Source organism: Balaenoptera acutorostrata, chromosome 4 (genome assembly GCF_949987535.1).
Source record: "Balaenoptera acutorostrata chromosome 4, mBalAcu1.1, whole genome shotgun sequence".
Lineage (NCBI taxonomy): Eukaryota > Metazoa > Chordata > Mammalia > Artiodactyla > Balaenopteridae > Balaenoptera > Balaenoptera acutorostrata.
In genome coordinates, this window is record NC_080067.1 from 54722433 (window position 1) to 54743838 (window position 21406).

At 42.8% G+C, this 21406-nt stretch overlaps 1 protein-coding gene across 1 annotated transcript; it reads left to right on the top strand.

Moving 5' to 3' along the window:
* Nucleotides 1-6800: 6800 nt before the first annotated feature.
* Nucleotides 6801-21187, top strand: CLDN11 (claudin 11). Its single transcript, XM_007197519.2, has 3 exons — nucleotides 6801-7231; nucleotides 10794-10958; nucleotides 19924-21187. The coding sequence occupies exons 1-3, from the start codon at nucleotides 7006-7008 to the stop codon at nucleotides 20154-20156; spliced, it is 624 nt and encodes a 207-aa protein (XP_007197581.1). The 5' UTR covers nucleotides 6801-7005; the 3' UTR covers nucleotides 20157-21187.
* The last annotated feature ends 219 nt before the right edge of the window (nucleotides 21188-21406 follow it).

The window sequence follows — 21406 nt, forward strand, 5'->3', positions numbered from 1 at the left end:
TTGCTTTCCTTTCAAATTTTTGTTCATCAGACTGAAATATTTTGAATTTCACTGCTGTGTAATATGAAGGTTAAGATTATGTTAATTTCAGGGCTTCCCTGGTAGTGCAGTGGTTAAGAATCCACCTGCCAATGCAGGGGACACGGGTTTGAGCCCTGGTCGGGGAAGATCCCACATGTCGTGGAGCAACTACTTAGCGCCACGACTACTAAGCCTGTGATCTAGAGCCCGCGAGCCACAACTACTGAACCTGAGTGCCACAACTACTGAAGCCCATGCCCTTAGAGCCTGTGCTCCACAACAAGAGAAGCCACCGCAATGAGACGCCCGCGCACCTCAACGAAGAGTGGCCCCCCCTCTGCAACTAGAGAAAAGCCCGTGCGCAGCAATGAAGACCCAACACAGTGAAAAATAAAACAAATAATAAAAAAATTTAAAAAAAAGATTATGTAATTTCAAACAGGTTTAATATCAACTGATTATTTTTTGGTGTTAAAGTTAATATTTATTGAGTACTTGCTATGTGTTAGTGCTCCAAGCATTTTACATATAGCAATGCATTTAATTCTCATGGCTATTATGAAATAATTACTATTTTAAATACCATTTTACTGGTAGGAAATAGAATATTAGTTTCTAAACAGAGTTACTTATCAAAAAGGTTAAATAACTTGCCCAAGGCCATACAGCTAGTAAGTAATGGAGCCAAGGTTCCAACCAGGGCCCTTATCCTCCCTGCTCTAATGTCTCCCTGGGACTTTGGTGGCCAAGAATGTTCCCATTCAGAATAATTTCATAAAATAGAATCTTTATTTATGTAAGAAACGAACAACAAAAACTATTAGTATGATTGAGACATAAGCTTCTCTTCTAGCCATTTTTAAAATTGGAACAGTATAGTATTGATAACATAATCTATGACTTTATATTATATACTGAATGAGTAATGACACGATAGTTTTGATCACTTTATAGTTCTTACATTTTCAGTAAAAGACAAAGTTTGACAAATTGCTCTGTACTTTGTTGCCTTAGGTAGCTAAATGCAAACACCTGCTCTTAATTTCTAAGCAAATTTAATAGTGTGGCTTTCTAGTTAATTTTCTTATTTTCCCTTTCCATACTTCCATGCTTTATTACTATTATATTTTAGTAAATGTGATCCCCAGTTAGAGCTAAAACTAAGGACTTTTACTGCTCTTCAGGAAGTATGATCTCATTGGTTGAATTAGACATGATTTCATCCAATGTATTCTGAAACTTCTGGTAGAGAAGCAGATAAATAGAATTGGCTGTTAGAAAGCAGAAGAGAGAAACATTTTGGAAAGGACTCAAACCTTATACCCCAGGTACAAGCTTTTCATTATTTTGCTTTATCTCCAAGTGGACAAAGGGGAAATTTGGAATAAAATGGCTTCTGAAGGAACAGTATTTTAATTGCACCACGAAGGCCAAGAAATGGGACCCTGAAAAGGCAAATTTTTCCTTAGTTGAATTTGAAATTCTAGATGGAAGTAATTTGTGAAGGTGCTGCTCTTCTCTTGATGGAGAAACCTTGACTGAGGCCAGCATCTCTCGGTAATCAAGAGATTTACCTGCTTGAGACCTGAGTAGCACACATCCCCTCCTCCTACTGGAGAGAGCTCCGCTTTAGGCCTTCACTCTGCCTCTTGCCCACTCCCTAGACCAGTTAGATTTCTTCTGTGCTGTCTTCAGATTCCCATCTGTCATGGACTGCATATTTGTGTCCTACCAAAATTCATATCTTGAAACCTAATCTCCAATGTGATGATGTTTGGAGTTGGGGTCTTTGGGAGGTGATTAAGTCATGAGGATGGAGCCTTCATTAATGGGATTAGTGCCCTTACAAAAAGAGACCCCAGAGAACTCCCTGTGCCTTCCACCACGACAGGACACAGTGAGAAGACTGCTATGGGTGAACCAGGAGGAGGATTCTCACCAGACACGAATCTGCTAGTTGGTGCCCTGATCTTGGACTTATAGAAGTTTCATGTGTATGACATCATATTTCTATTTCTGTATACCCTACAGCATGCTCCCCACCAAAAATTTAGTTTCTATCCATCACCATACAGTTGATTCCCTTTACCCATTTTGCCTTCCTTCTGCCTCTTCCCCTCTGATAATCACTACTCTATTCTCTGTATCTACATGTTTGTTTTTGTTTGGTTTGTTCATTTATTTTGTTTGTTTATTATATTCCACATATGAGGGAAATAACACAGTATTTGTCTCTCTGTCTGATGTATTTCATTTAGCATAATACCCTCAAGGTCCATTCATATTGTCACAAATGGCAAGATGTCATCTTCTTTTATGGCTGAGTAGTATTTCACTGTATATATACCACATCTTTATCCATTCACCTGCTGATGGGCACTTAGGTTGTTTCCATATCTTAGATATTGTAAATGGCATTTCATTTTTTAAAGCCTATGTCTAATACATTATTTTACACTATGAATTGGTACTACAATGTTTCTAAATATGTGTGTGTATGTGAAATTTTTGCATTACCAAATAGCGAAATCCACCAGAGAAATTTCTCCTTTTAAAAAAGTGGTCTTATTAAAAGTATTTTTCAATGAATAATCTCACTTAAGTAATTTCATATATGTCCTATGTTTTCATGTTTGGTTTCCTAAAGAGATACATTTTAATATATGAGGAAAGCTTTTACAAATAAGTGTACATTCCACTTGGATCTAATGATCACACATTTGGAATTTGCGGTTAATCATGTTTCCCTACGAGTCATAGGCTCCTTTACAGAGAAAATGTTTTTACCAGCTATGCAATGATAAAAGACAACCACTAGTAGGCGCTGCGAGCCCACTCCTTTGGCCCAAGCTTTGCTTTCAATGTGGGCTTTTGATGCTTGTCAACAAATACATTTGCCAGTACGATATCCATTTGTACTCTAACTGAATCACACTTAGTTTGATTAACTACTTTTAGGTATAAATGGTAGAAGAACAGTTAACCAGGCTGCTTCCTTTGTTCAGTACACATCTGGGGTTTAGGGCACTGACCATCTCTCTAATCCTCCCCTTTAAATATCTTCGAATAAGTTGAGGAACTTATGCTCAGACCACAGGAAAGACTCTTCTTACATTTTTCATAATGGAAAGAATATTGGACTTAGGGTCAGAAGACCTGGAATCAGATTTCACGTATACCTTACCAGTTCTGTTACATACTATAGAAACGTGAAGAGACGGCATGGCAAAATTTTCTGGGAGAAAATTAACTGGAAAAACCTCCGTCTGGGAGATCTGGGGATCCATTGTTCTCACTTATCTGGGGTGACTGGACCCTGAGAGACTGCTTCTCACAACTAAAAGGGTACCTGGGACTGTGGTAGACCTGGAATGTCAGTTTATTGAGTTATGCTACATAGGAAGTCAGATTCTAATGAAGAGGAGGGCTTGGGGAGTAGAGTCACAGCCACAGAATGCTGATGATTTTAGGAAAAGTCCCTTGGCTAAGATAGCTTGAGGGACTTCCCCACTTTACAGAGAGCCTTGCCAAAGGGACCACATCCTCGGATTCTGTGGCCACCATACCATTTCCATCTCCTGTGGATAATAGAGGATTCTCACGGCCTCTCTCTGCCTCTTGGCTCCCAGTTCTCTATTCTTCCATGGCTGCCCAACTTTCTTTTCAAGGGACACACTCTCTCTTTATTTATGGCTAATTCGTTCAAATAGGTTATATTTTGCTGGCCTCCCTTGAGTGGCCTTTTGTACATCTGTGCTGTGATCATTTAAACATTCATTTTAGGATTTTTTCTCCCATTAATAGATAACGATTGCAATAACCTAATTATTTTAGTTTTAGTCTTTATCAAAGGCAACTCATATTTCCAATCGATCAATATTGCCTGTGAATCATACTAAAAGTAGCTAACATTTATGAGTGCCCATCAGTGCCAGGCACTGTGCTATGTACTTCGTAAAAGTTATCTCACTTAATCCTTGCAATAACTGTTATCAGGGCATCTGCTAGTCTCACTTTATAGATGAAAAACCTGAGGGTCGCATAGGATAAGGGACAGCCCAAGTAATAAAGTTGGAATATGAACTCAGGAAGTTCCATTCCAAGATCTTAACTTCACAACTCCTTCTACCAGTTAGAGCCTGAGTTCTGAAATCTGCCTTTACAGATGTCTCTGTGTGTCTGTGAGACCTGTGGGTGATCTGGGCATTGTTGAATTATGATTGGTTGAATTTTTATTGTTAGAATGTCAAATGCTCATGGAGTCGCAAGAGTGCAGATTTTATAACTTCTTTTTTAATGAATTAATGTTGCTTGGGTTTTATGTTTTACTTCTTACAAAAGCTCTTTTTTATGTTATAAGGAAATATCTGAAAACATCCAGGTCAATAGACCCTGGTGATGAAATGCCCCAAACACAATGACTCACTCAAAAAAGGGACATATTCCTATAATATAGTATTTCCTACAAATCAAACATGTATGATTTCAAGGAGAACACATAAGAGTGCAAAAGCAAGGGTTCTGAATTGTATATAAATATATGTGTATGTATGTATATATATATATAAAAAATCATATTATATATATCATATATAAGAGCAGCCCAGGTTCCCTGAGGCCTTACTTTGTACCAGACATTGTTTAAAGCTCTGTATGTATATTAACTCACATAATCATCAAGAAACTAATGAGTTAGGCACTATTTTAACCCTCATTTTACAAATGAGAAAACTGAGGCCCAGAAAAGTGAGGTAACTTGAATCCACAGCTAGTAAATTGTGGAGACAGGATTCGAGGCCAGGCAGCCTGCATTCTTAACCACTGTGCTCTCCTGGGTGATTATTGCAGCTTTTTACTTGGCACTCTCTCATCTCTCACAGAGCCTTTTCTGTCTGTGCAGTTGATTTCTTTGGGGTCTCCTTGAGACAAGTCTTCTCTAGAAGACATGGTGATTTGCCCAGCAGAGATATGGGAAAGCTTAGTACCTGTGACTTATGATCTATGCCTTAGAGTGTTGAGTAGGAAGTTTTGTGCTTGCTGAAATCCTTCTCATCTTTAAATCTCATGATTGTTGATAGAGGGATATAATAAGCCAAATGTACCAAAGGGAGTTAAAACTGTTTAATGTAAATATAGCCCAAGGACGACTTCTCTACATGATAGAAAAGTACATATAATAGGTCTTACTTGAATGCATGGAGAGAAGGTGGCTTGATGATGTTGACGATGGTGATGGTGATGATGGTGAGACAGCTTACACTTGCCGAGCACTCACTCTAGGCTAGGCAGTGTTCTCAGTGGAGTGCAGATACTAACTTATCTACAGTGAGCAGGAGCTGTCAGCCTAGCTTTTAATGTCAAAAATGAGACACTTGAGCCCTTTAGGAGTCAGAAAGTGACAATGGGGACAGGTTCCCAGGAATGGTTAGTGAGGTGGGTTGCGATGGGCTTATGCAGGCTACCCCTTCCTTGTTATGTGAACTTGGGCAACTTAACCTCTCTCATGCTGTTTCTTCATGAGTATTATGTGTAAACAATCGTTCCTACCATCAAGGGTTGCTAAGAGAATTAAATGAGATAATTTATAAAATATAAACGCATGCACATGGTACATGACAGCTGCATAAATGTGAGTTGCTATTGTTGTTGTTACCATTGCTCTGGCCATGGCCACCTCTGATGATTTTTGACCATGGGCAAAGGACCATTTTCTTTCTACCAGTAACTATGGTATGCTGAATGCTTCAAGTCTGTTTCTTAGGGCAATTCTCAGCTCATCAGTTACCATCCTGGGCTGACAATGGAATATTACTCAGCCATAAAAAGAAACGAAATTGAGTTATTTGTAGTAAGGTGGATGGATCTAGAGTCTGTCACACAGAGTGAAGTAAGTTCGAAAGAGAAAAACAAATACCGTATGCTAATGCATATATATGGAATCTAAAAAAAAAAAAAAAAAAAGGTACTGATGAACCTAGTGGCAGGGCAGGAATAAAGACACAGACATAGAGAATGGACTTGTGGGGGGGAAGCTGGGGTGAAGTGAGAGTAGCATCGATATATATCTATATCTATATCTACATCTATCTAGCTAGCTAGCTAGCTAGCTAGCTAGTGGGAAGCAGCTGCATAGCACAGGGAGATCAGCTCCGTGCTTTGGGAAACCTAGAGGGGTGGGATAGGGAGGGCGGAGGGAGGATCAAGAGGGAGGGGATATGGGGATTTATGTATGCATATGGCTGATTCACTTTGTTGTACAACAGAAACTAACACAGTACTGTGAAGCAGTTATACTCCAATAAAGGTGTATTAAAAAACAAAAACAAAAACAAAAAACAATCCTGGGCCAAGGAGGAACTGTACTGGGCGCTCTTGGGAGTGCCACGGTCCTTGCTCTCAGCTGGGAAGGAGTAGGAAGAAGCTGAGGAGGGATGGAGCGAAGCAGAGACCCAGAGATAGGATGAGAGAGAGGCAGCAAGAAGAGAGAGAATTCGCAGCAAAATAGAACTCGCGCCTGACGCGGGCCCTCTTGTCGCTGTCCATTACTTGGAACTGGATCGAATTATTTTATTTCCAAATTGTATTATTTCCAACACTAACCGTGCGACGCTCGCCGGCGGGGCGGCGGGATCACCCCCTCCCTAACTCTGCTTCCCTCCACATCCCACTCCTGACCCCGCCCGGCGATTGGCCTGCTGGACCCGGGGCCGTCGCGGATTGGAGCTCGCCGGCCGGGACTGCGGGGTTTAAAGAGGGGGGCGGGGGCGCGCTGCCCAGCCGCGCTGGTGTCCTCGCCGCGCGCCCGTCGTGCAGCTGCGCTCGCTGCGTCTCGTGGCTTCCCGCCTCCTCCAGCATCCCGCATCTCGCCGTCGCAGGCCAGCGGCTCGCCAGCGCGGGAGAAGGAGGACCGGGGCAGGCGCCGTCCAGCCCGGGCGCGGGCACAGCTAGTGAGGGGCGAGGCGCAGGGACTCCAGGACGGCCACGATGGTGGCCACATGCCTGCAGGTAGTGGGTTTCGTCACGAGCTTCGTGGGTTGGATCGGCATCATCGTCACCACGTCCACCAATGACTGGGTGGTGACCTGCGGCTACACTATCCCCACCTGCCGCAAGCTGGACGAGCTGGGCTCCAAGGGGCTGTGGGCCGACTGCGTCCTGGCCACGGGGCTGTACCACTGCAAGCCCCTGGTGGACATCCTCATCCTGCCGGGTAAGGCCCCTGCCTTGCAAGTGGCTGTCCTAAATAAACCCTTTCCTTCCGGGCAGACGGGGGAGGGGAGCATTAGGCAGCGTTCACAGAATCATATGGGGGGGGGGGGCTTGAAGACTTTGGGGCATCTTTTGACACCTTCAGTCCTACTTTGTTGAGGAGGAATTAGGTAGCCCTGAACTTAACCTCTCTCAGCCTCAGTTTTCTTATCTGGAATTTGGGATGACAGTGGTGGCCACTGGCCGAGTCACCCTGAGAAGGTAATGAACGGAGACATAGACACATAGTTGGAACTCCGTGCATGTTAATTACCGTAGCCTCACCTGCCGCGTGCTCCCACTGTGGGTGGACCAGAAGTACTTCATCCCCCGGCCTCCTCCTGCAGGCGCCCTGCTTTCCCTGTTACAATCCACCCGCAGAGGCGAGGAGGAAAGAGAGAAACAAAAGCATTCCAGCTATCCGAACAGGCGCAGGCTGAATTTCCCAGTCCTTGTGGGACGGCCCAGGTGTCCTGGCCAAGTTAGGGCCCTCCTACCTGCGCCCAGTCGGTTCCCACAGACCCCAGGGCCCGTCGCATTTCCCCCACCCCTTGCCCCCGCAATGGAGGGCGTCGGTCCTCGGGCCTGCCGAGACTCCCCTCCCAGTCTCTGCACCCTGGGGTCGGAGAGGGAAGAACGGGCGCCCCTGGGAGGGCCCACTCACCTTGGGAAAAGGCGCACCTCCGCGGGTCGCCCCCTCCCCTACGGCTGTGCCTCAGAGTGGGGAGGGGAGGAAAGAGTTGCGTAGTTTCCACCTTCCCCGACGCCAGCCGGTGCCGAATCTTAACTTGCTGCCCCGTTGAAAAATTCTGGGCAAGTTTCAGTTCAAATTTAAACCTCGAGCCAGTTGGATGATCGGCAAGGTCTCCGGAGCCCCTTCAGGATTTCTGCTCGGAATCTTGGCTTATCCCGGCCCAGGCCTAAGCACGACTGTCTCGCTAGCCTTTGAGGATGGTGCGCCTTTAAAAGGCCTATCCCGGTTTCCTTAACAAGTGGAGTAACTGGGCGGTCGGCCGGCTGGAGTAACTGGCCCCCGAGGCCGCCAGTCTGGGAGACTTTGGCTTTGGCCTTCTCCTGGATGAGCCTTTCGCTCCCGAAGACTGCCCCTCTTTAAGCCTCACCTCAAGTGCTTCCTATTTCCAGGTCCTTGTAGCCGGAATCTCTCCGCCCTTCCTCCTTGCTACCCTGGTATTTGACCCCTATCCCCGTCAGTGCACGTTTCGACTTTTCTGTTCATTGTTTGTGAGTCAAGTTCTCCTACCACATTTTAAATTCCTCAAAGATACAGATAGCATCCTACCCTCTTTGCATCTTCCCCTGCACCTGGCACTGCCCCTGACACACAGCAGGTACGCACAGTGCGTGCCAGTCCTGCCCTCCATTTTGGACTTGCAGAATGACAGAGGTCTGGGGAACCCAGATGTGGACCCACCTTCAGTTAAAGCTGCCGTTGGTAGACCTGGGTCAGACTCTGGGATCCAGTGCTCACAGTCCGAGTGATTTGGGACAAGTTCCTAACCTCTATGAACCCCAGTTGTCTTCCTTTAAAAATTAAAATGAAACCAACCCCCTATCTTTCAGAGTTGTTTTGGGGGTTAAATGCGAAGAGAAATGTAAGCCTCCTTAGATGTAGTAGAGGCCCCATAAATGGTAGCTCTATTTTTTATTAAAAGCCGGGCATGGTATTTTTAAGAATCTGACTTGAAGCATAAAATTACTCTCTGCTTCCTTCCTCCTGAAATTAAGTTTGCTGAGCATCCAGTGACAAGTGGTTTATTTTTAGAGAACATAGACCATCCTACAGATGGAGTACATTTTAGGGAGGGCCTAATCCTTCCTGTGGTCCCCTCCCTCACACTGTAGGTGGGGACAGGGACAGATCTCAGTCTCCATCTTTAGATTCTCAAATGTGGCCTTGGCATCTAGCATGTTCACAGACCGTGCCATGAATTTCAGAATCCGGGTGGCTAGCTGACTCTCCTTTACGCCAGCCCTGGTTCTCTGACCAGTCGCAGGGGCTTAGGGCTGAGGTCAGAGGTCTTGCCTCAGACCTCCTGTGGCTCCTTTCTGGGGGTCTTCAAGTCAACAGATACTTGATTGATTGATTACCCTTAATTCAGAAGAAACTGAGTTGGGCAATTGTTGGGAGCGTGCCCTTGTGGAGTCTGAATTCTGGCAAAACGCATCTTGCTAAGAGGCAATCTTGCAGTTGGGTCTTGGTGCACGGGTAGGCTGGCCGGATTTGGTGTGAGGGTCCTGGCACATGAGGCAGAAGCTGGGGCTTGTTTTTGGGTTTGCCATTAACTCTGCTTCCCCCAGGCCACTAGCTCTACTTTCCTCTGAGTCAAGAGGGAGAGTTACAACTCCCCCACCCCCTTTTTTTGGAAGGAGGGAGAGTGTTTTAGTGAGAAACGATACATTTAAGTGTGTCATATTCTCCCAGCACCCTGTCAGATTTATTTTACATAAATATTGCACATATTATAATCTGTTTCGTAATAAAGTAGTTACCTGGCATTTTATTTGACAGTATAAAGTTCAGGTAGCTTTGCTCCACTCTCATTATTCAACTCGTTAATTCCTTCATTCATAATTGTATGTTTACATCATCTGTTGTGGGCACTGTGTTAAGTCCATGAAGACCAAGGCAGGTGTCTGCCTTCTGGGAATCCCTGGGGCTGGAGAGATGCCTTTACGGAAAATGGACCATTGTGGAAGCATGCCCAGGGCACAGTCGGGGAGGCAGGAGGTGGCACCTGACCATCTATAGGGGACAGGATTCATGAGCAAGCAGCATCTGGGGAGATATCAAGAGAGGAAGCCTGAGTCTTAGCTTAGTCTAGTTAGGGCCACATGCTGTTTATACACAATGTGAATTAAAAGCACATGGTTAAGGGACAAAATCACCTAGTACACCTGGAGATAAAAGTACTGCCTTGACACAGAGTAATATTAGGAACACCAGTAATAATAGCTGACCCTTTTTGGAGTACTTAGCATGTGCTAGGCACTGTTCTGAGCACTTCATGAATTAACGAATTTAATCTTAGTTGAATTCCATTGGAAAGATGTAGGTACTATTATTATTTTTACTCTATAGGTGAGGAAAGTGTCGAGACACTTGCCCAAGGTCACACAGGTAGAGCATATCAACAGCAGGCTGGGATCAACACAGACCATCACAGGAGACTTCTTCGAAGATTTGAATTTTAATCTGAATTTTTTCACGAGGTGATGTAACAGTGTAATTGTACTCTTGGCCTCTTCATCTCGGAAGCTTGGATGAGTGGTCTAAACCAGGGATCCCCATTCAGTCTCTCCAGCCCCCAACCTTCCTTTTTTTGTCACTGAGTCACTTTAAAAGTTGAACCTGCAAAGTGATCTTGGACAACATTTAACATATTATAAGTCCTGGAGTGGGGCAAGAGGGAGGAAGGCAGATGGTGCTGAATTCCCGTGAGGCAGGATTGAGGATCCAAGGGGACCCGTGGCCTAACCCACCCTGTCTGCGCTCTTGTTCCCAGGCTACGTGCAGGCCTGCCGAGCCCTGATGATCGCTGCCTCAGTCCTGGGTCTGCCGGCCATTCTCCTGCTGCTGACGGTTCTCCCCTGCATCCGAATGGGCCAAGAGCCTGGCGTGGCCAAGTACAGGCGGGCCCAGCTGGCTGGCGTCATACTCATTCTGCTGGGTAAGACAGCTTTCCGTAGAGCACCCCAACTCCCAGCGAACCTGAAGAATCTCGGGTCTTGCTGCTGCTTCATCGAGTTCAAGAGACGAGTGCAAGGAAGGCATGTGAATCCACTGGGGGAAAAGCCCCCCACAATGTGTATCCCTTTATGTTTCTTAGGCGGTTGATGCAGAGGGATAAGTAATGTCTGTGGGAGTCACTGAACATAAAAGTAAGTTAAGGGACTTCCCTGGCTGTCCAGTGGTTAGGGCTCTGTGCGTCCACTGCAGGGGGTGCAGGTTCGATCCCTCGTCTGGGAACTGAGATCCCACAGGCTGTTTGGCACCGCCAAGGAAAAAAAAAGTTAAAAAAAAAAAACAAACAAAAAGGATTTTGAGGGTATACCTAAGAGAGAGAACAGAAGGCAGAAGAGAGTTACAGGGCAGCTCTCTACTCAGGATTCACGATGGAATACCTTTTTGGAAACACCTGTGTCCAGGTCCCACTGCAGGTCCATTGAGTCAGAATTTCTGGGCATCAGACCAGGCAAAGATATTTTTTGAAAGCTTCCTAGGTGACTCTTGAAGGCAACCAGGATTGAGAACTTCAGTTACCCTGTAAAGAAAGACCAGAGAAAGAGGAGGGCAAGATAAAAGTAAGATGCTGAGGGTGGTAGATCACTAGGTGATGATTCCATCTTTTATTCAGTAAGCATCCACTGAGCACCTGCTGAGTGCCAGGCACTATGGTAGGCACTGGGGATATTGGAAAAAAGGAGGTAGTCTCTGCTTTGAGTGTAGGTGGACATCTTGATATAGTGTGGTACGTGCTCACCTAAAAAAGGTACACAGGCTGTGCACACACATAGGAAGGCACCTGATCCAGACTGGAGGAGTTTTCCAGAGCAGAGGACCCTAGCGATGAATTTTGAGAGTTGGATAGAAGGTGGTCAGGTCATGGATTGGAGAGAGGGACAGCTCAGGCCAAGGACACGACATGTGCTTGTTCAGTGTTCCTGATTACACCTGCACTAGGGGTCTTGATTTAACAACCTAGGGAGGGTCCTTCTAGCTCTACTCTCTGACATGCATTTTAAGAACAGCAGCTCTTGTTGCCAAGTGCCCAGAGACATTGTGAGGAGACATTGGTCTGGATATGAGTTAGGTATAAATCATGTTCTCCTGGGACAGGAAATTCCCATCCCCAAACTGGTATCAGACCATGTGTTTGAGGGAGAAAGGTAAGGAGCCAAGGTTCTGTGTGGATCAGTGCCACTTAGTGATGGTCACTCACAGTGACACCGGTGAGGTGAGGAGACATGAGACATAGGGGTAAGGTTTCCCTTGATTGCAAAGGGATGGAGGTTTTTAGAGGCTTGTGAAGCCACGGAGAATTCAGAGGAGGGGCTTGTGTGTGTGTGTGTGTGTGTCTGTGTGTGTGTGTGTGTGTGTGTGTGTTAATAGGAGTGAAATTACCTCTATAATTTCCAGAGAAGAATTACCTCTGAAATTACCTCTGAAATTTCTCTGTAATTTCCAGAGAACAATTTGGGCATGGACATTTTGGTTCCAGCCACAAAGAATTTGTGTGGGAGTGCCACACGGAACACACAATCAACATCATGCGCTTCATCCAACTCACAGGGTCCTTCCTTGTAGTGCTTTTCGGTGGTCAGATCTTTGTATCTGAACTCCCTTTCCAGTAGGTAGACAAAAGCTCTACAAGTAAACTGGTTTGCAGAATCCAGGTGAAACCCTTCTCATCCTAGATATTTGTGGTTGTTTGTAACTTTCCTCACATTCTTACAGAAGCCCCAGAAGGCTTTCTCTTTAGCTCTGAGGATGCCAAAACCAAAGGATGGGTCCGTTGTGTTGAGTGTTCATCTTTAGAAATCCTAGCCTTCCATATGAGAGGCACAGAATATCCACAAGTAAGAGAATACATGAGAAAACCCAAAACCCAAACCCTGTAGAAAATAAAGATATAAAAGCAAAGTCACAGAGACAAATTGGTATTTAAAAACCCCCTGAAAACAACTTAATTGTCCAGTTGAATATAATGATTATTAAAAAATAACAACCAGTTGTTTGAAATTTCCTAGATGAATTAAATACTGTTTTTTTTCCATCTTTTTCAAGTGGGTTGGTGGATGCAGACAGAATCATAGAGGGGAGAGTGAGAGGGGTGGGCAGGCATGGCTGTGAGCTCCTCAGCCCTTGTTTGCTGCCCAGAGGGAGACGATGGAGGCGGCATTGAGTGATCTGACACCCCTTCCCCCAGGGAGGCTGCCCCTTTCTGGCCACTCGCTGTAAGCATGGGATGAGGGCACTGCTCCTTGCCCTCTTGTAGCCTTGCATCTCCAGTGGTACTTGCGTCCTCTTTGATTGCTCCTGTACGGATTTGTTTCTCAGTGGGTCTCGGCTTGCCTTTGGGTTGGATGTTGTTTAGACTGGAACAAGCTCGCTTGCTTGCTCGCTCTGGAAATGTAAAGCTCATTGTCTCAAGTGTGGCACCTGCTGGCCTCCCCTAGGGGTCTTCTCGGCAGGGAGCCCGAGTGCCTTGTTTCCCCTGCTGGGCAGTGGGTGGGAGGAGCTAGAGAGAGTGAAGCCTCCCTTTGTGTGGTTCAGGATGGGCTTCTGTCCCAGGGGTCACCAAGGGTGCTCCAGTTGAGGTGTGGTCCCCGACCAATGGGGACCAGGCACACTGGGGTGTGGGAGCCTGGGAACCGGAAACAGTGTCATCAGTTCTTCCTGACTCTGAAAACCTTTGATTATTTTTCAGAAAGCTTAAAAAAAATTATGTCTGTGGTACAACAGCTTATCTTCTCAGGAGTCTGAGTTCAGTGTTGTGAGGATTTGGTTCCTGCTGTGGGAGAAGGAATGGGAGCCTGATGCTGCCGACTTCTTAAGCCAGAGGAGTAGTTCAAGCAGCAGCAGGCCGCTCAGATCCAGGATGGAGCGGAGGCAAATCTAATTCTAATCTGTGGCTTTTCAAGAGCCCCTGCTGAGGTGGGAGGTATCTATGCCCTGAGATGCTTCATCTTATCATGTGGAGTCAGACCAACTGTACTAAATCTTGGACCTACCGCTTTCTAGCTGTGTGAATGGGGCCAGTTACTTAATGTCTCTGAGGCTTTATATAAAATGGGGACAATACTGCCTACTTCTGAGGTTGGTAAGAATAGTGAGATGATGTATGCAAGTTATTTAGCGTGCATGGTGTCTGGTGCCTAGTAGGTGCTCAACAACTGGTTGCTATTTTATAGCTGTTGTTGTTTAGAGGAAATAGAGAGCTAACCTAGAAGGCAACTGGGTATTCCTTCCATCACGTCTAATTTCTGCAGGGCCATCTCCACACGTGGAACTGGTAAGGAGAGATGACGAACTGTTCCTGAAAACACCAGGTCACATCCTGGTCTAATGGAAATATTTTCTTTGCTTTCTTTGGAAAAACCAGAGTGTAGGGATCAATAGTTTGAGTTTTTGACTTATTCCATTATGAAAAGTCATGATAAGCTACCCAAATGAAAATGCTCAAGCTTAGTTCTGATTCAGTCTAATTCTCATCTCACTATAAGTTACAAAGTACTTGATTTGGGTGTTTCTTGGGGAGATGGGGTAGGGAATGGAAGGAAAGGAAATGTGTTTTCCTTCCTAAGTGGAATCCTTCGTCTTCTCTCCTCCTTTAAAAAAGTATGGCCTCAGGAATCCTGTTTGTATTGGAAAAAAGTTTTCAACTTGGAACTTATAGGCTAATAATGAAAGTGCCGTAAAATAAAGGGTATATGCAAATGTGGGAAAAATTGAGCTTGTCACACACATAGAATCGGATGTCCTATGGGGACTGGGAATCCTTGGGTGTGAAATAAACAGTGATGCCCTTAATCCTGGAGTATTGAGATAATAGAAAAAGTCTTCTTTCAAACTCATTAACTTTACACAAAGTTCCTAATCTAAATCAAATTTCATGTGAGTAGAAGAAAAGATGTAGCATCTTAGTATGGTTGTGGCTTAAAATGACCTTATTAGTAAAATTGGAGGAATTAAGTGCTTTATGAGGTCTTTCCTGTCTCTAACTTCAGTGTTTTTTAAAAAATTAACAAATAACCACGAAGCTGGCTTTTAAAAAAGGTTGTAGGAAAAAAAGAGATAACGTTGTGTGGAATAGAAATAAAGGGAAAAAAAGTGCTGAAAGCAGGCCAGGAAAATAATGTACTCAAATATTCCATTGACTTGATTGTTGTAAATATTAGATCTTCATCAAAGTCATTGCATAGAGGCCTGTGTCCTTTGGCAGCTGTTTTCTTAAGTCAAAATTTAGACAGTGACAAATGAAAAAAAAGAAAGACAAAAAATTTTCTGGTTTCAAATTATAAGGAAACAACAAATACATATGACTCCAACCAACAGCTGGTTAGAAATCTGATTACCTGGCTTCTTTGTGAAAAGCTAAAGTGAATTGCTAGTTAGATTGTATGACATAATAGCATCAATTGCGGAAGATGGCGTTCGGTGCATTGTAAAATGTTAAATGGAGGGGGATTTTAAGAAAAGGTGTTGTGGAAAATTTGAAACATACACAAAAGTAGAGGCTAGTGTAATGAACCCCTGTGAATCCAAATTCATTCCCAATAATGATCATCTCACACTCAATCTGCTTCGTCTCTATACGTCTACTTTTCTCCCAGTCCCCAGATTTTTTTGAAGCAAATCTCAGATATCAGATCAAGGAAGATTTTTTTCCAGTATTACTAATGTAAGTCAGAGTAATTTAAGTTATTTTAATGAAAATATTGCTTTGTGCTGGAAATGATACCTTTAAAAGTTCTTTCAGTGCTTAGTGCTGAAAGTGACAAAGCCTGAAAACAGAGGTGTTCATTGGAGGAAGGAAGAAATGTCAGGGTCTGCTGCTCTTCTGTCTTTCTGGGCTTCTTTGTCTGTCTGTCCTTCTCTCTCTCTCTCTCTAAGTTGTTACCTCCAAAGCCAAACACACCTGTACCAATTTTATTTAACTTCATCACATTTATTTAACTCCATGTATTACCCTGTGTCATCTAATCCCTAAATAGATGAAAAGCTACACTTACATTTCACTGCTCTTAAACTGCCTTCCCAAATATTTTCTGTGTTTGGCTACATCAAGATCATTGCTAACTTTTAATAAGGGTATTTCCTATCAACTAAAGAACTGATTGTATTAAATTATTTGAAATTTATCAAAAAGGGCAAACAATTTTATTCTATGAAGAGCAAGGAATTCTGCTTGTGAGAGGACCAAGTCCAGATGAATCTATATCTACCCAGTGAAGCTTTGTTCTCCCCTTCTCCTTCTTTTGTTTTTTCAGATGAAGATATCCCTAATTTTCACATTCTACTCCCCCACAAGTGGCAGAATTTTTTTCTTCTTGTGCAGTTAACTATTGCATCTTCTGAAGGTAGAAGAGGAGAAACAAATTGAAAAATCTAAGTGTTAAAATTCCCCGTCCTATTTTTAGAGACTTATTTTAGAAATAAATTCTGATGACATAAAAAGAAATGAAAATTCCCTTTATCTTCTTTCAATATTCTTTACCTTATGGGTAACTGTGACTTTTTAAGAAAAACATTTTCTTTATTTTCCCAAAATATGGAGAGAATCATTACAAACTCTTTGTATGTGTGTGTGTTTGTGTCTGCAAATAGAAATAATTCTAACAGGCCTCCTATGTCTTTAAGAAAGCCCAAAATTACTGCCAGTTCTATTAATACGTCACATCTTTTAGTTGAGTGTGATATGACTTGCATTTTTAACTTTACTGATTAAAACTAGTAAATCAGTAAATCCCCTTTCCCTTCAAACCATGCTGAAATTGAGTAAACTCCTTTTTTAGTTTTTAAACATTCTTCATTGTGAGTTCAGTTGAAGGTCACTGTTCCCAGTGAACCTCTCATTCCCTTTATGTTGTGTGGCAGTCTGTCATCTTCTAGTGGTTTTTGATGTGGTTCATCTTTGAGAGCCACAGGAATTCCACCCAGAGTTCAATTATCTACTAGGAAATAAAGAGCATGCTGGTGCTCATTTGCCTTGTTTTGCATGGATTGTAAAAGAAGGAAATCTTTAATGAGGTAAATCATGAACTTGTAGCTTTGAGTGTGTTAAAGTCACATTAAAGTTTTATAATTTTGGAAGTCGGTTTTGGTGTAGATGAGGTGGAGAACAGACTGGAAATGAATCTACCTCTCATCTATCCATCTGTCTGTCCATCCATCCACCCATTCACTCAGCCGGTCCTATAAGTTCATTATTTAAATGTTGACATTTTTATGATTTTTCCTTTTTCTAGTGAATTATATAGGAATAAAATCTAACAAAATCTCTAGAACATTCAAAATCAAGACTGATAATTACTTTTGAATAGTGAGCCTGATTCCTTCCCTACGTGAAGATAACCTAGCTTTATTACTTTGCTTAGGAAAAGGGAAAGAATTCAGTGAAATTAGAGGCAACTTTTAAATCTTATTCTATAAAATCTAAACCAACCTGCAAGTTAAGTGAGGTTTAAATGAAATGTGGAGAATGCTTTTGTTTGTGTGTGTGTGTGTGTGTGTGTGTGTGTGGTATATATAAATACAAAGTAATTGAAAAACATAAAACTTAATTTGAACCATAACCTGTTTTGAATCCAGTTAATAGTTTATAGGAAAGATCAATTGGATTGAACCAAATCAACTGGGAATCAAATCTTTTTTTTTCCCTATGGAATTCGGCTTTTCCCTCCCCACCTTTCCCTCTAATCAAGCTTGGGTGTTTGGAAGCCCTTGCTAGGTTGCTGGTTTTGCCCGTATCAGAACGAATGCCCGTTTTTGGCATCTAGGGGTGTGTAGCTGGATTGTGTCTTGATATGAAGAATCTAGAGCAATTCTTTCTGGCTCAAACACTCTAGAAAAAGCTTGTGCCCCTTTCATGATAGAGAAAAGGCGTTTCTCTGTGCCTCACTGAGAGTATAACTATGACAATAGCCAAGCAGTTCTCCAAGAGTGCCAGATTTGGAATCTGTGGCCAGAGGAAGAGAAAGAAAAAAAATGTATCTTAAGTATTCAAAACCCTGCGTTGGAAAGGGAAGGTTCCATCAACCAGATCAACTGGTGTTCTTGAGAATACTCTATTCACAGAAGGAAAATACATCTTCTTATGGTATCTCGTATAAAAATATTACAGAAGCTGGCATGATGGTGCTTTACTCTTTAAGTGAAGCTATTAACATATGGATAGATTTTAGCTTCTTAGATAATCTATCAACATATAAACTGCTTAAATATATGAATAGTTCACAGTTAATGGAATGAATTTAGGCTGTTAGAAAGCCAGTTGGAGCAATTCAAAGCCCCCAAATTAACTTTCTTACTTCTGACTTCCACATGGGATCTATACTTTTTTAGGACAGGAATCACATCTCTTTATATATATCTATACACACCTTGTGGGGATGGGCTTAGTGTGTTGTCAACAAAACCCTATGTTACAAGCTACACAAGTACAATGAGATAGTCTAAAAGGTCTTTCAAAATGGGTAAGACTTAAATCTTTTCTTCAGTTTAGAACTAATGTACAGGGCTGTTAGATTTGAGTGCTATGTTAAAGAAAAATTACATTTTTTTCTCTGTGGGCATAGAAGTAAGTTAGAAAATTACTCAGTATGAGCAGAAATCAGAAAAAAGCTTGCTGAGTTGAAAGTGACAAGGGTACCCCAGGTAGCAAACAGTGCAATGCCCTGCCATGAATTTACCAAAGGCTTTATGACTAACAATTAGAAACCTTATTATTATTATTATTATTACTTTTTGGTCTGTCAACTTTAATGTGCCATCCCAGCCTACATCTTTAACTAAAATTTCTGTCCTGCTGTAGCTGTGAGAGATCAGATGATACCAAAAGAAGAATAGAGTTACTTTGTCTAGAGCGTTGTTGTGTAGTACATTAGCCACTAGCTACATGTGTTCATTTAAATTTAAATTAATTAAAATTCAAAATTTGGTTTTCAGTCTCACTAGCCTCATAAGAAATGTTCAATAGCCCATGTAGCTTGTAGCTACCCTATTTGACAGTGCTAGTGTAGAGGTTTAAAATGTTTTTTCAAGTCTTTATAGGCTCCTGCCTACTTTGCTTGGGAGGAGGGGAAGAACTAAATGAGGTAGAGGCTATTTCTTACGATGATGACATTTGCTATGATGGGTCACAACCCTCGAATGGGTAACTTCTTTTACTCTGAGAACTGTTCATGTGTGTATGGAGATTTTGTGATTGTAAGCAGCATAATACAAACTCAGACTCTTAGCCGATACTCCGCTGATGTCTGGCAGTACTCACCACAGCAAGAGAACTTCCATAGCTTCTTCCGGTCTTTGTACTATGAATTGACCAAATTGAAAGAATAGAGTGGAAATTGGAGTGGTCACTGTCTTGTTTCTCATTTTTGAATAGCTCAGGTCATCCAGTCACTCAACTGGTATGCATTGAGCACATACTCTGTGCTTTGTACTGAGCTGAACTCTGACTTTACAAACATAAGACATGGACCCTGCCTTCAAGGAACTCAGAACTTGGAATGGGAAGTAGACACGTAAAGAGATAATTATAATGCAATTAGGTAAGTGTAAGAGTAGAATTATAACTATAGGTATATAAAGTCAAGATATATAAATAAATACAAATACATAGTTTTTGGACTTAAATGATTTATTTCTAGGTTTTTTCATCAGAATTCTTTTGTCTCCGCCACCTGTTGAAAAAATAAGGACCTAGCAGTTTGGAACAAGCTTTTGATCAGCTTATTCCATGGATTCAAACCTTTAGGTTCAGATTGCCCCTGCGGGAGCAGAGCTGAGTGTACTGAGTTTTCGGAGTTGGTTGGAAGCCAGAGGGGTGGGCATGTGGAGTGAAGGGAAGCCTGCCCGCTGCTGGTGTGCGATGGGGATGCCCAGTCACAGCCCTCTCCGTGTCTCCCCAGCTCTCTGTGCCATTGTCGCCACCATCTGGTTTCCTGTGTGCGCCCACCGTGAGACCACCATCGTGAGCTTTGGCTACTCCCTGTACGCGGGCTGGATCGGTGCTGTGCTGTGCCTTGTGGGTGGCTGTGTCATCATCTGCTGCGCCGGAGATGCCCAGTCGTTCGGTGAAAACCGTTTCTACTACTCTTCGGGCTCCAGTTCCCCCACTCATGCCAAGAGCGCCCATGTATAAGAGAGCCACCAGCCTGCCCATGGAGGTGCTATAGATGCTGGGCCCATGGCCCTAGGTTTGCTTGCCACAGTGAGGGGGTGGGAAGCCCACTCCTCTGCCAGGCTCCAAAGCCAAAGGTCTAGAAAAGCATCCTGTCTGGCATTTTGTAGTCTTAACACCCCCTCTCCTTTTGTTGCCTTAAAAGAAATCTTTAGCTCAGATGCCACACACTTTTTCCATGGTTTTGCCCACTATTAGCTCTTTTCTGGGGCATTCCTTTGTCATATATATATATATATATATATATATGAAAAAAATTTCCCTCTCTCTTTAACTGTTAAATATCTTGCAAACATTGCTGAGTTGGGTGTGGGGAGAGAAATAAAAGACACTTTCAAACTGTTACAGATGACAATGGGCGCCTCATAAAGATGCCTCTCTGTTCCCTCCCTCCTCTCTCAGCTCCAAGGTCACTTAGTTATAACCAATAGAAAAAGATAGAGTTGGGAACATGGGGTGGGGAAGGGAGGGGAATTGTGGAACTTTCCCCCCATGGGAAAGTTTCCCTCTTGTAAGTTGAGGGCAAGGGGTGGAGATATTTTTTAGTTTGTGATTTTACATTTATCTGTACATACTTTTTCAAGATTGCTCATTTTTATAACCATGGTTTTCCTGAAATTCTCAATTCATCAGTATGAAGGAAATGAACCAAATAGACTTTAATGATACCATAAATAACAGTACAAGTGAGTATAACGCTAACTGACATTCCACAAAACGTTTTTGATTTCCAGGTTTGTATGATGTAGTTTTGAATCCTACACTTGCATGTGCTTCAATTTAACACATTTTAGAAGCTTTTCCCCATTTCTCTCTATTTTCATTCTGTTAGCTGCCTTGAAGCGATATTGTTTAACATAAATTGTACTGTTGAATTTGGCTTTATGGGTGCAAACACTGATGGTGTATCAGTATCTGAGACCCCAAACTCTCCAAACATTAATGGTGCATTTTGTTCTTTAAATGAAATCTGTGCAATAAAATAACGGACTGTCTGCAAAACTGGCCTTTAATATTCTGTTGTATCCAGAGGTATCATCCATCAATTGAAAAATTTTTCATTAATCTCTACTAGTAATTTATAGGGAATCTGGTCAGGGGTTCAAGAACAAGTCATTCTGCCCTGCCATGAATAATTGAAAAGTTATATTTTATTCACTGTATCGTGGTGGTAATGTGTGGTAGTAAAAATGTAACCTAGATGCTCTCTA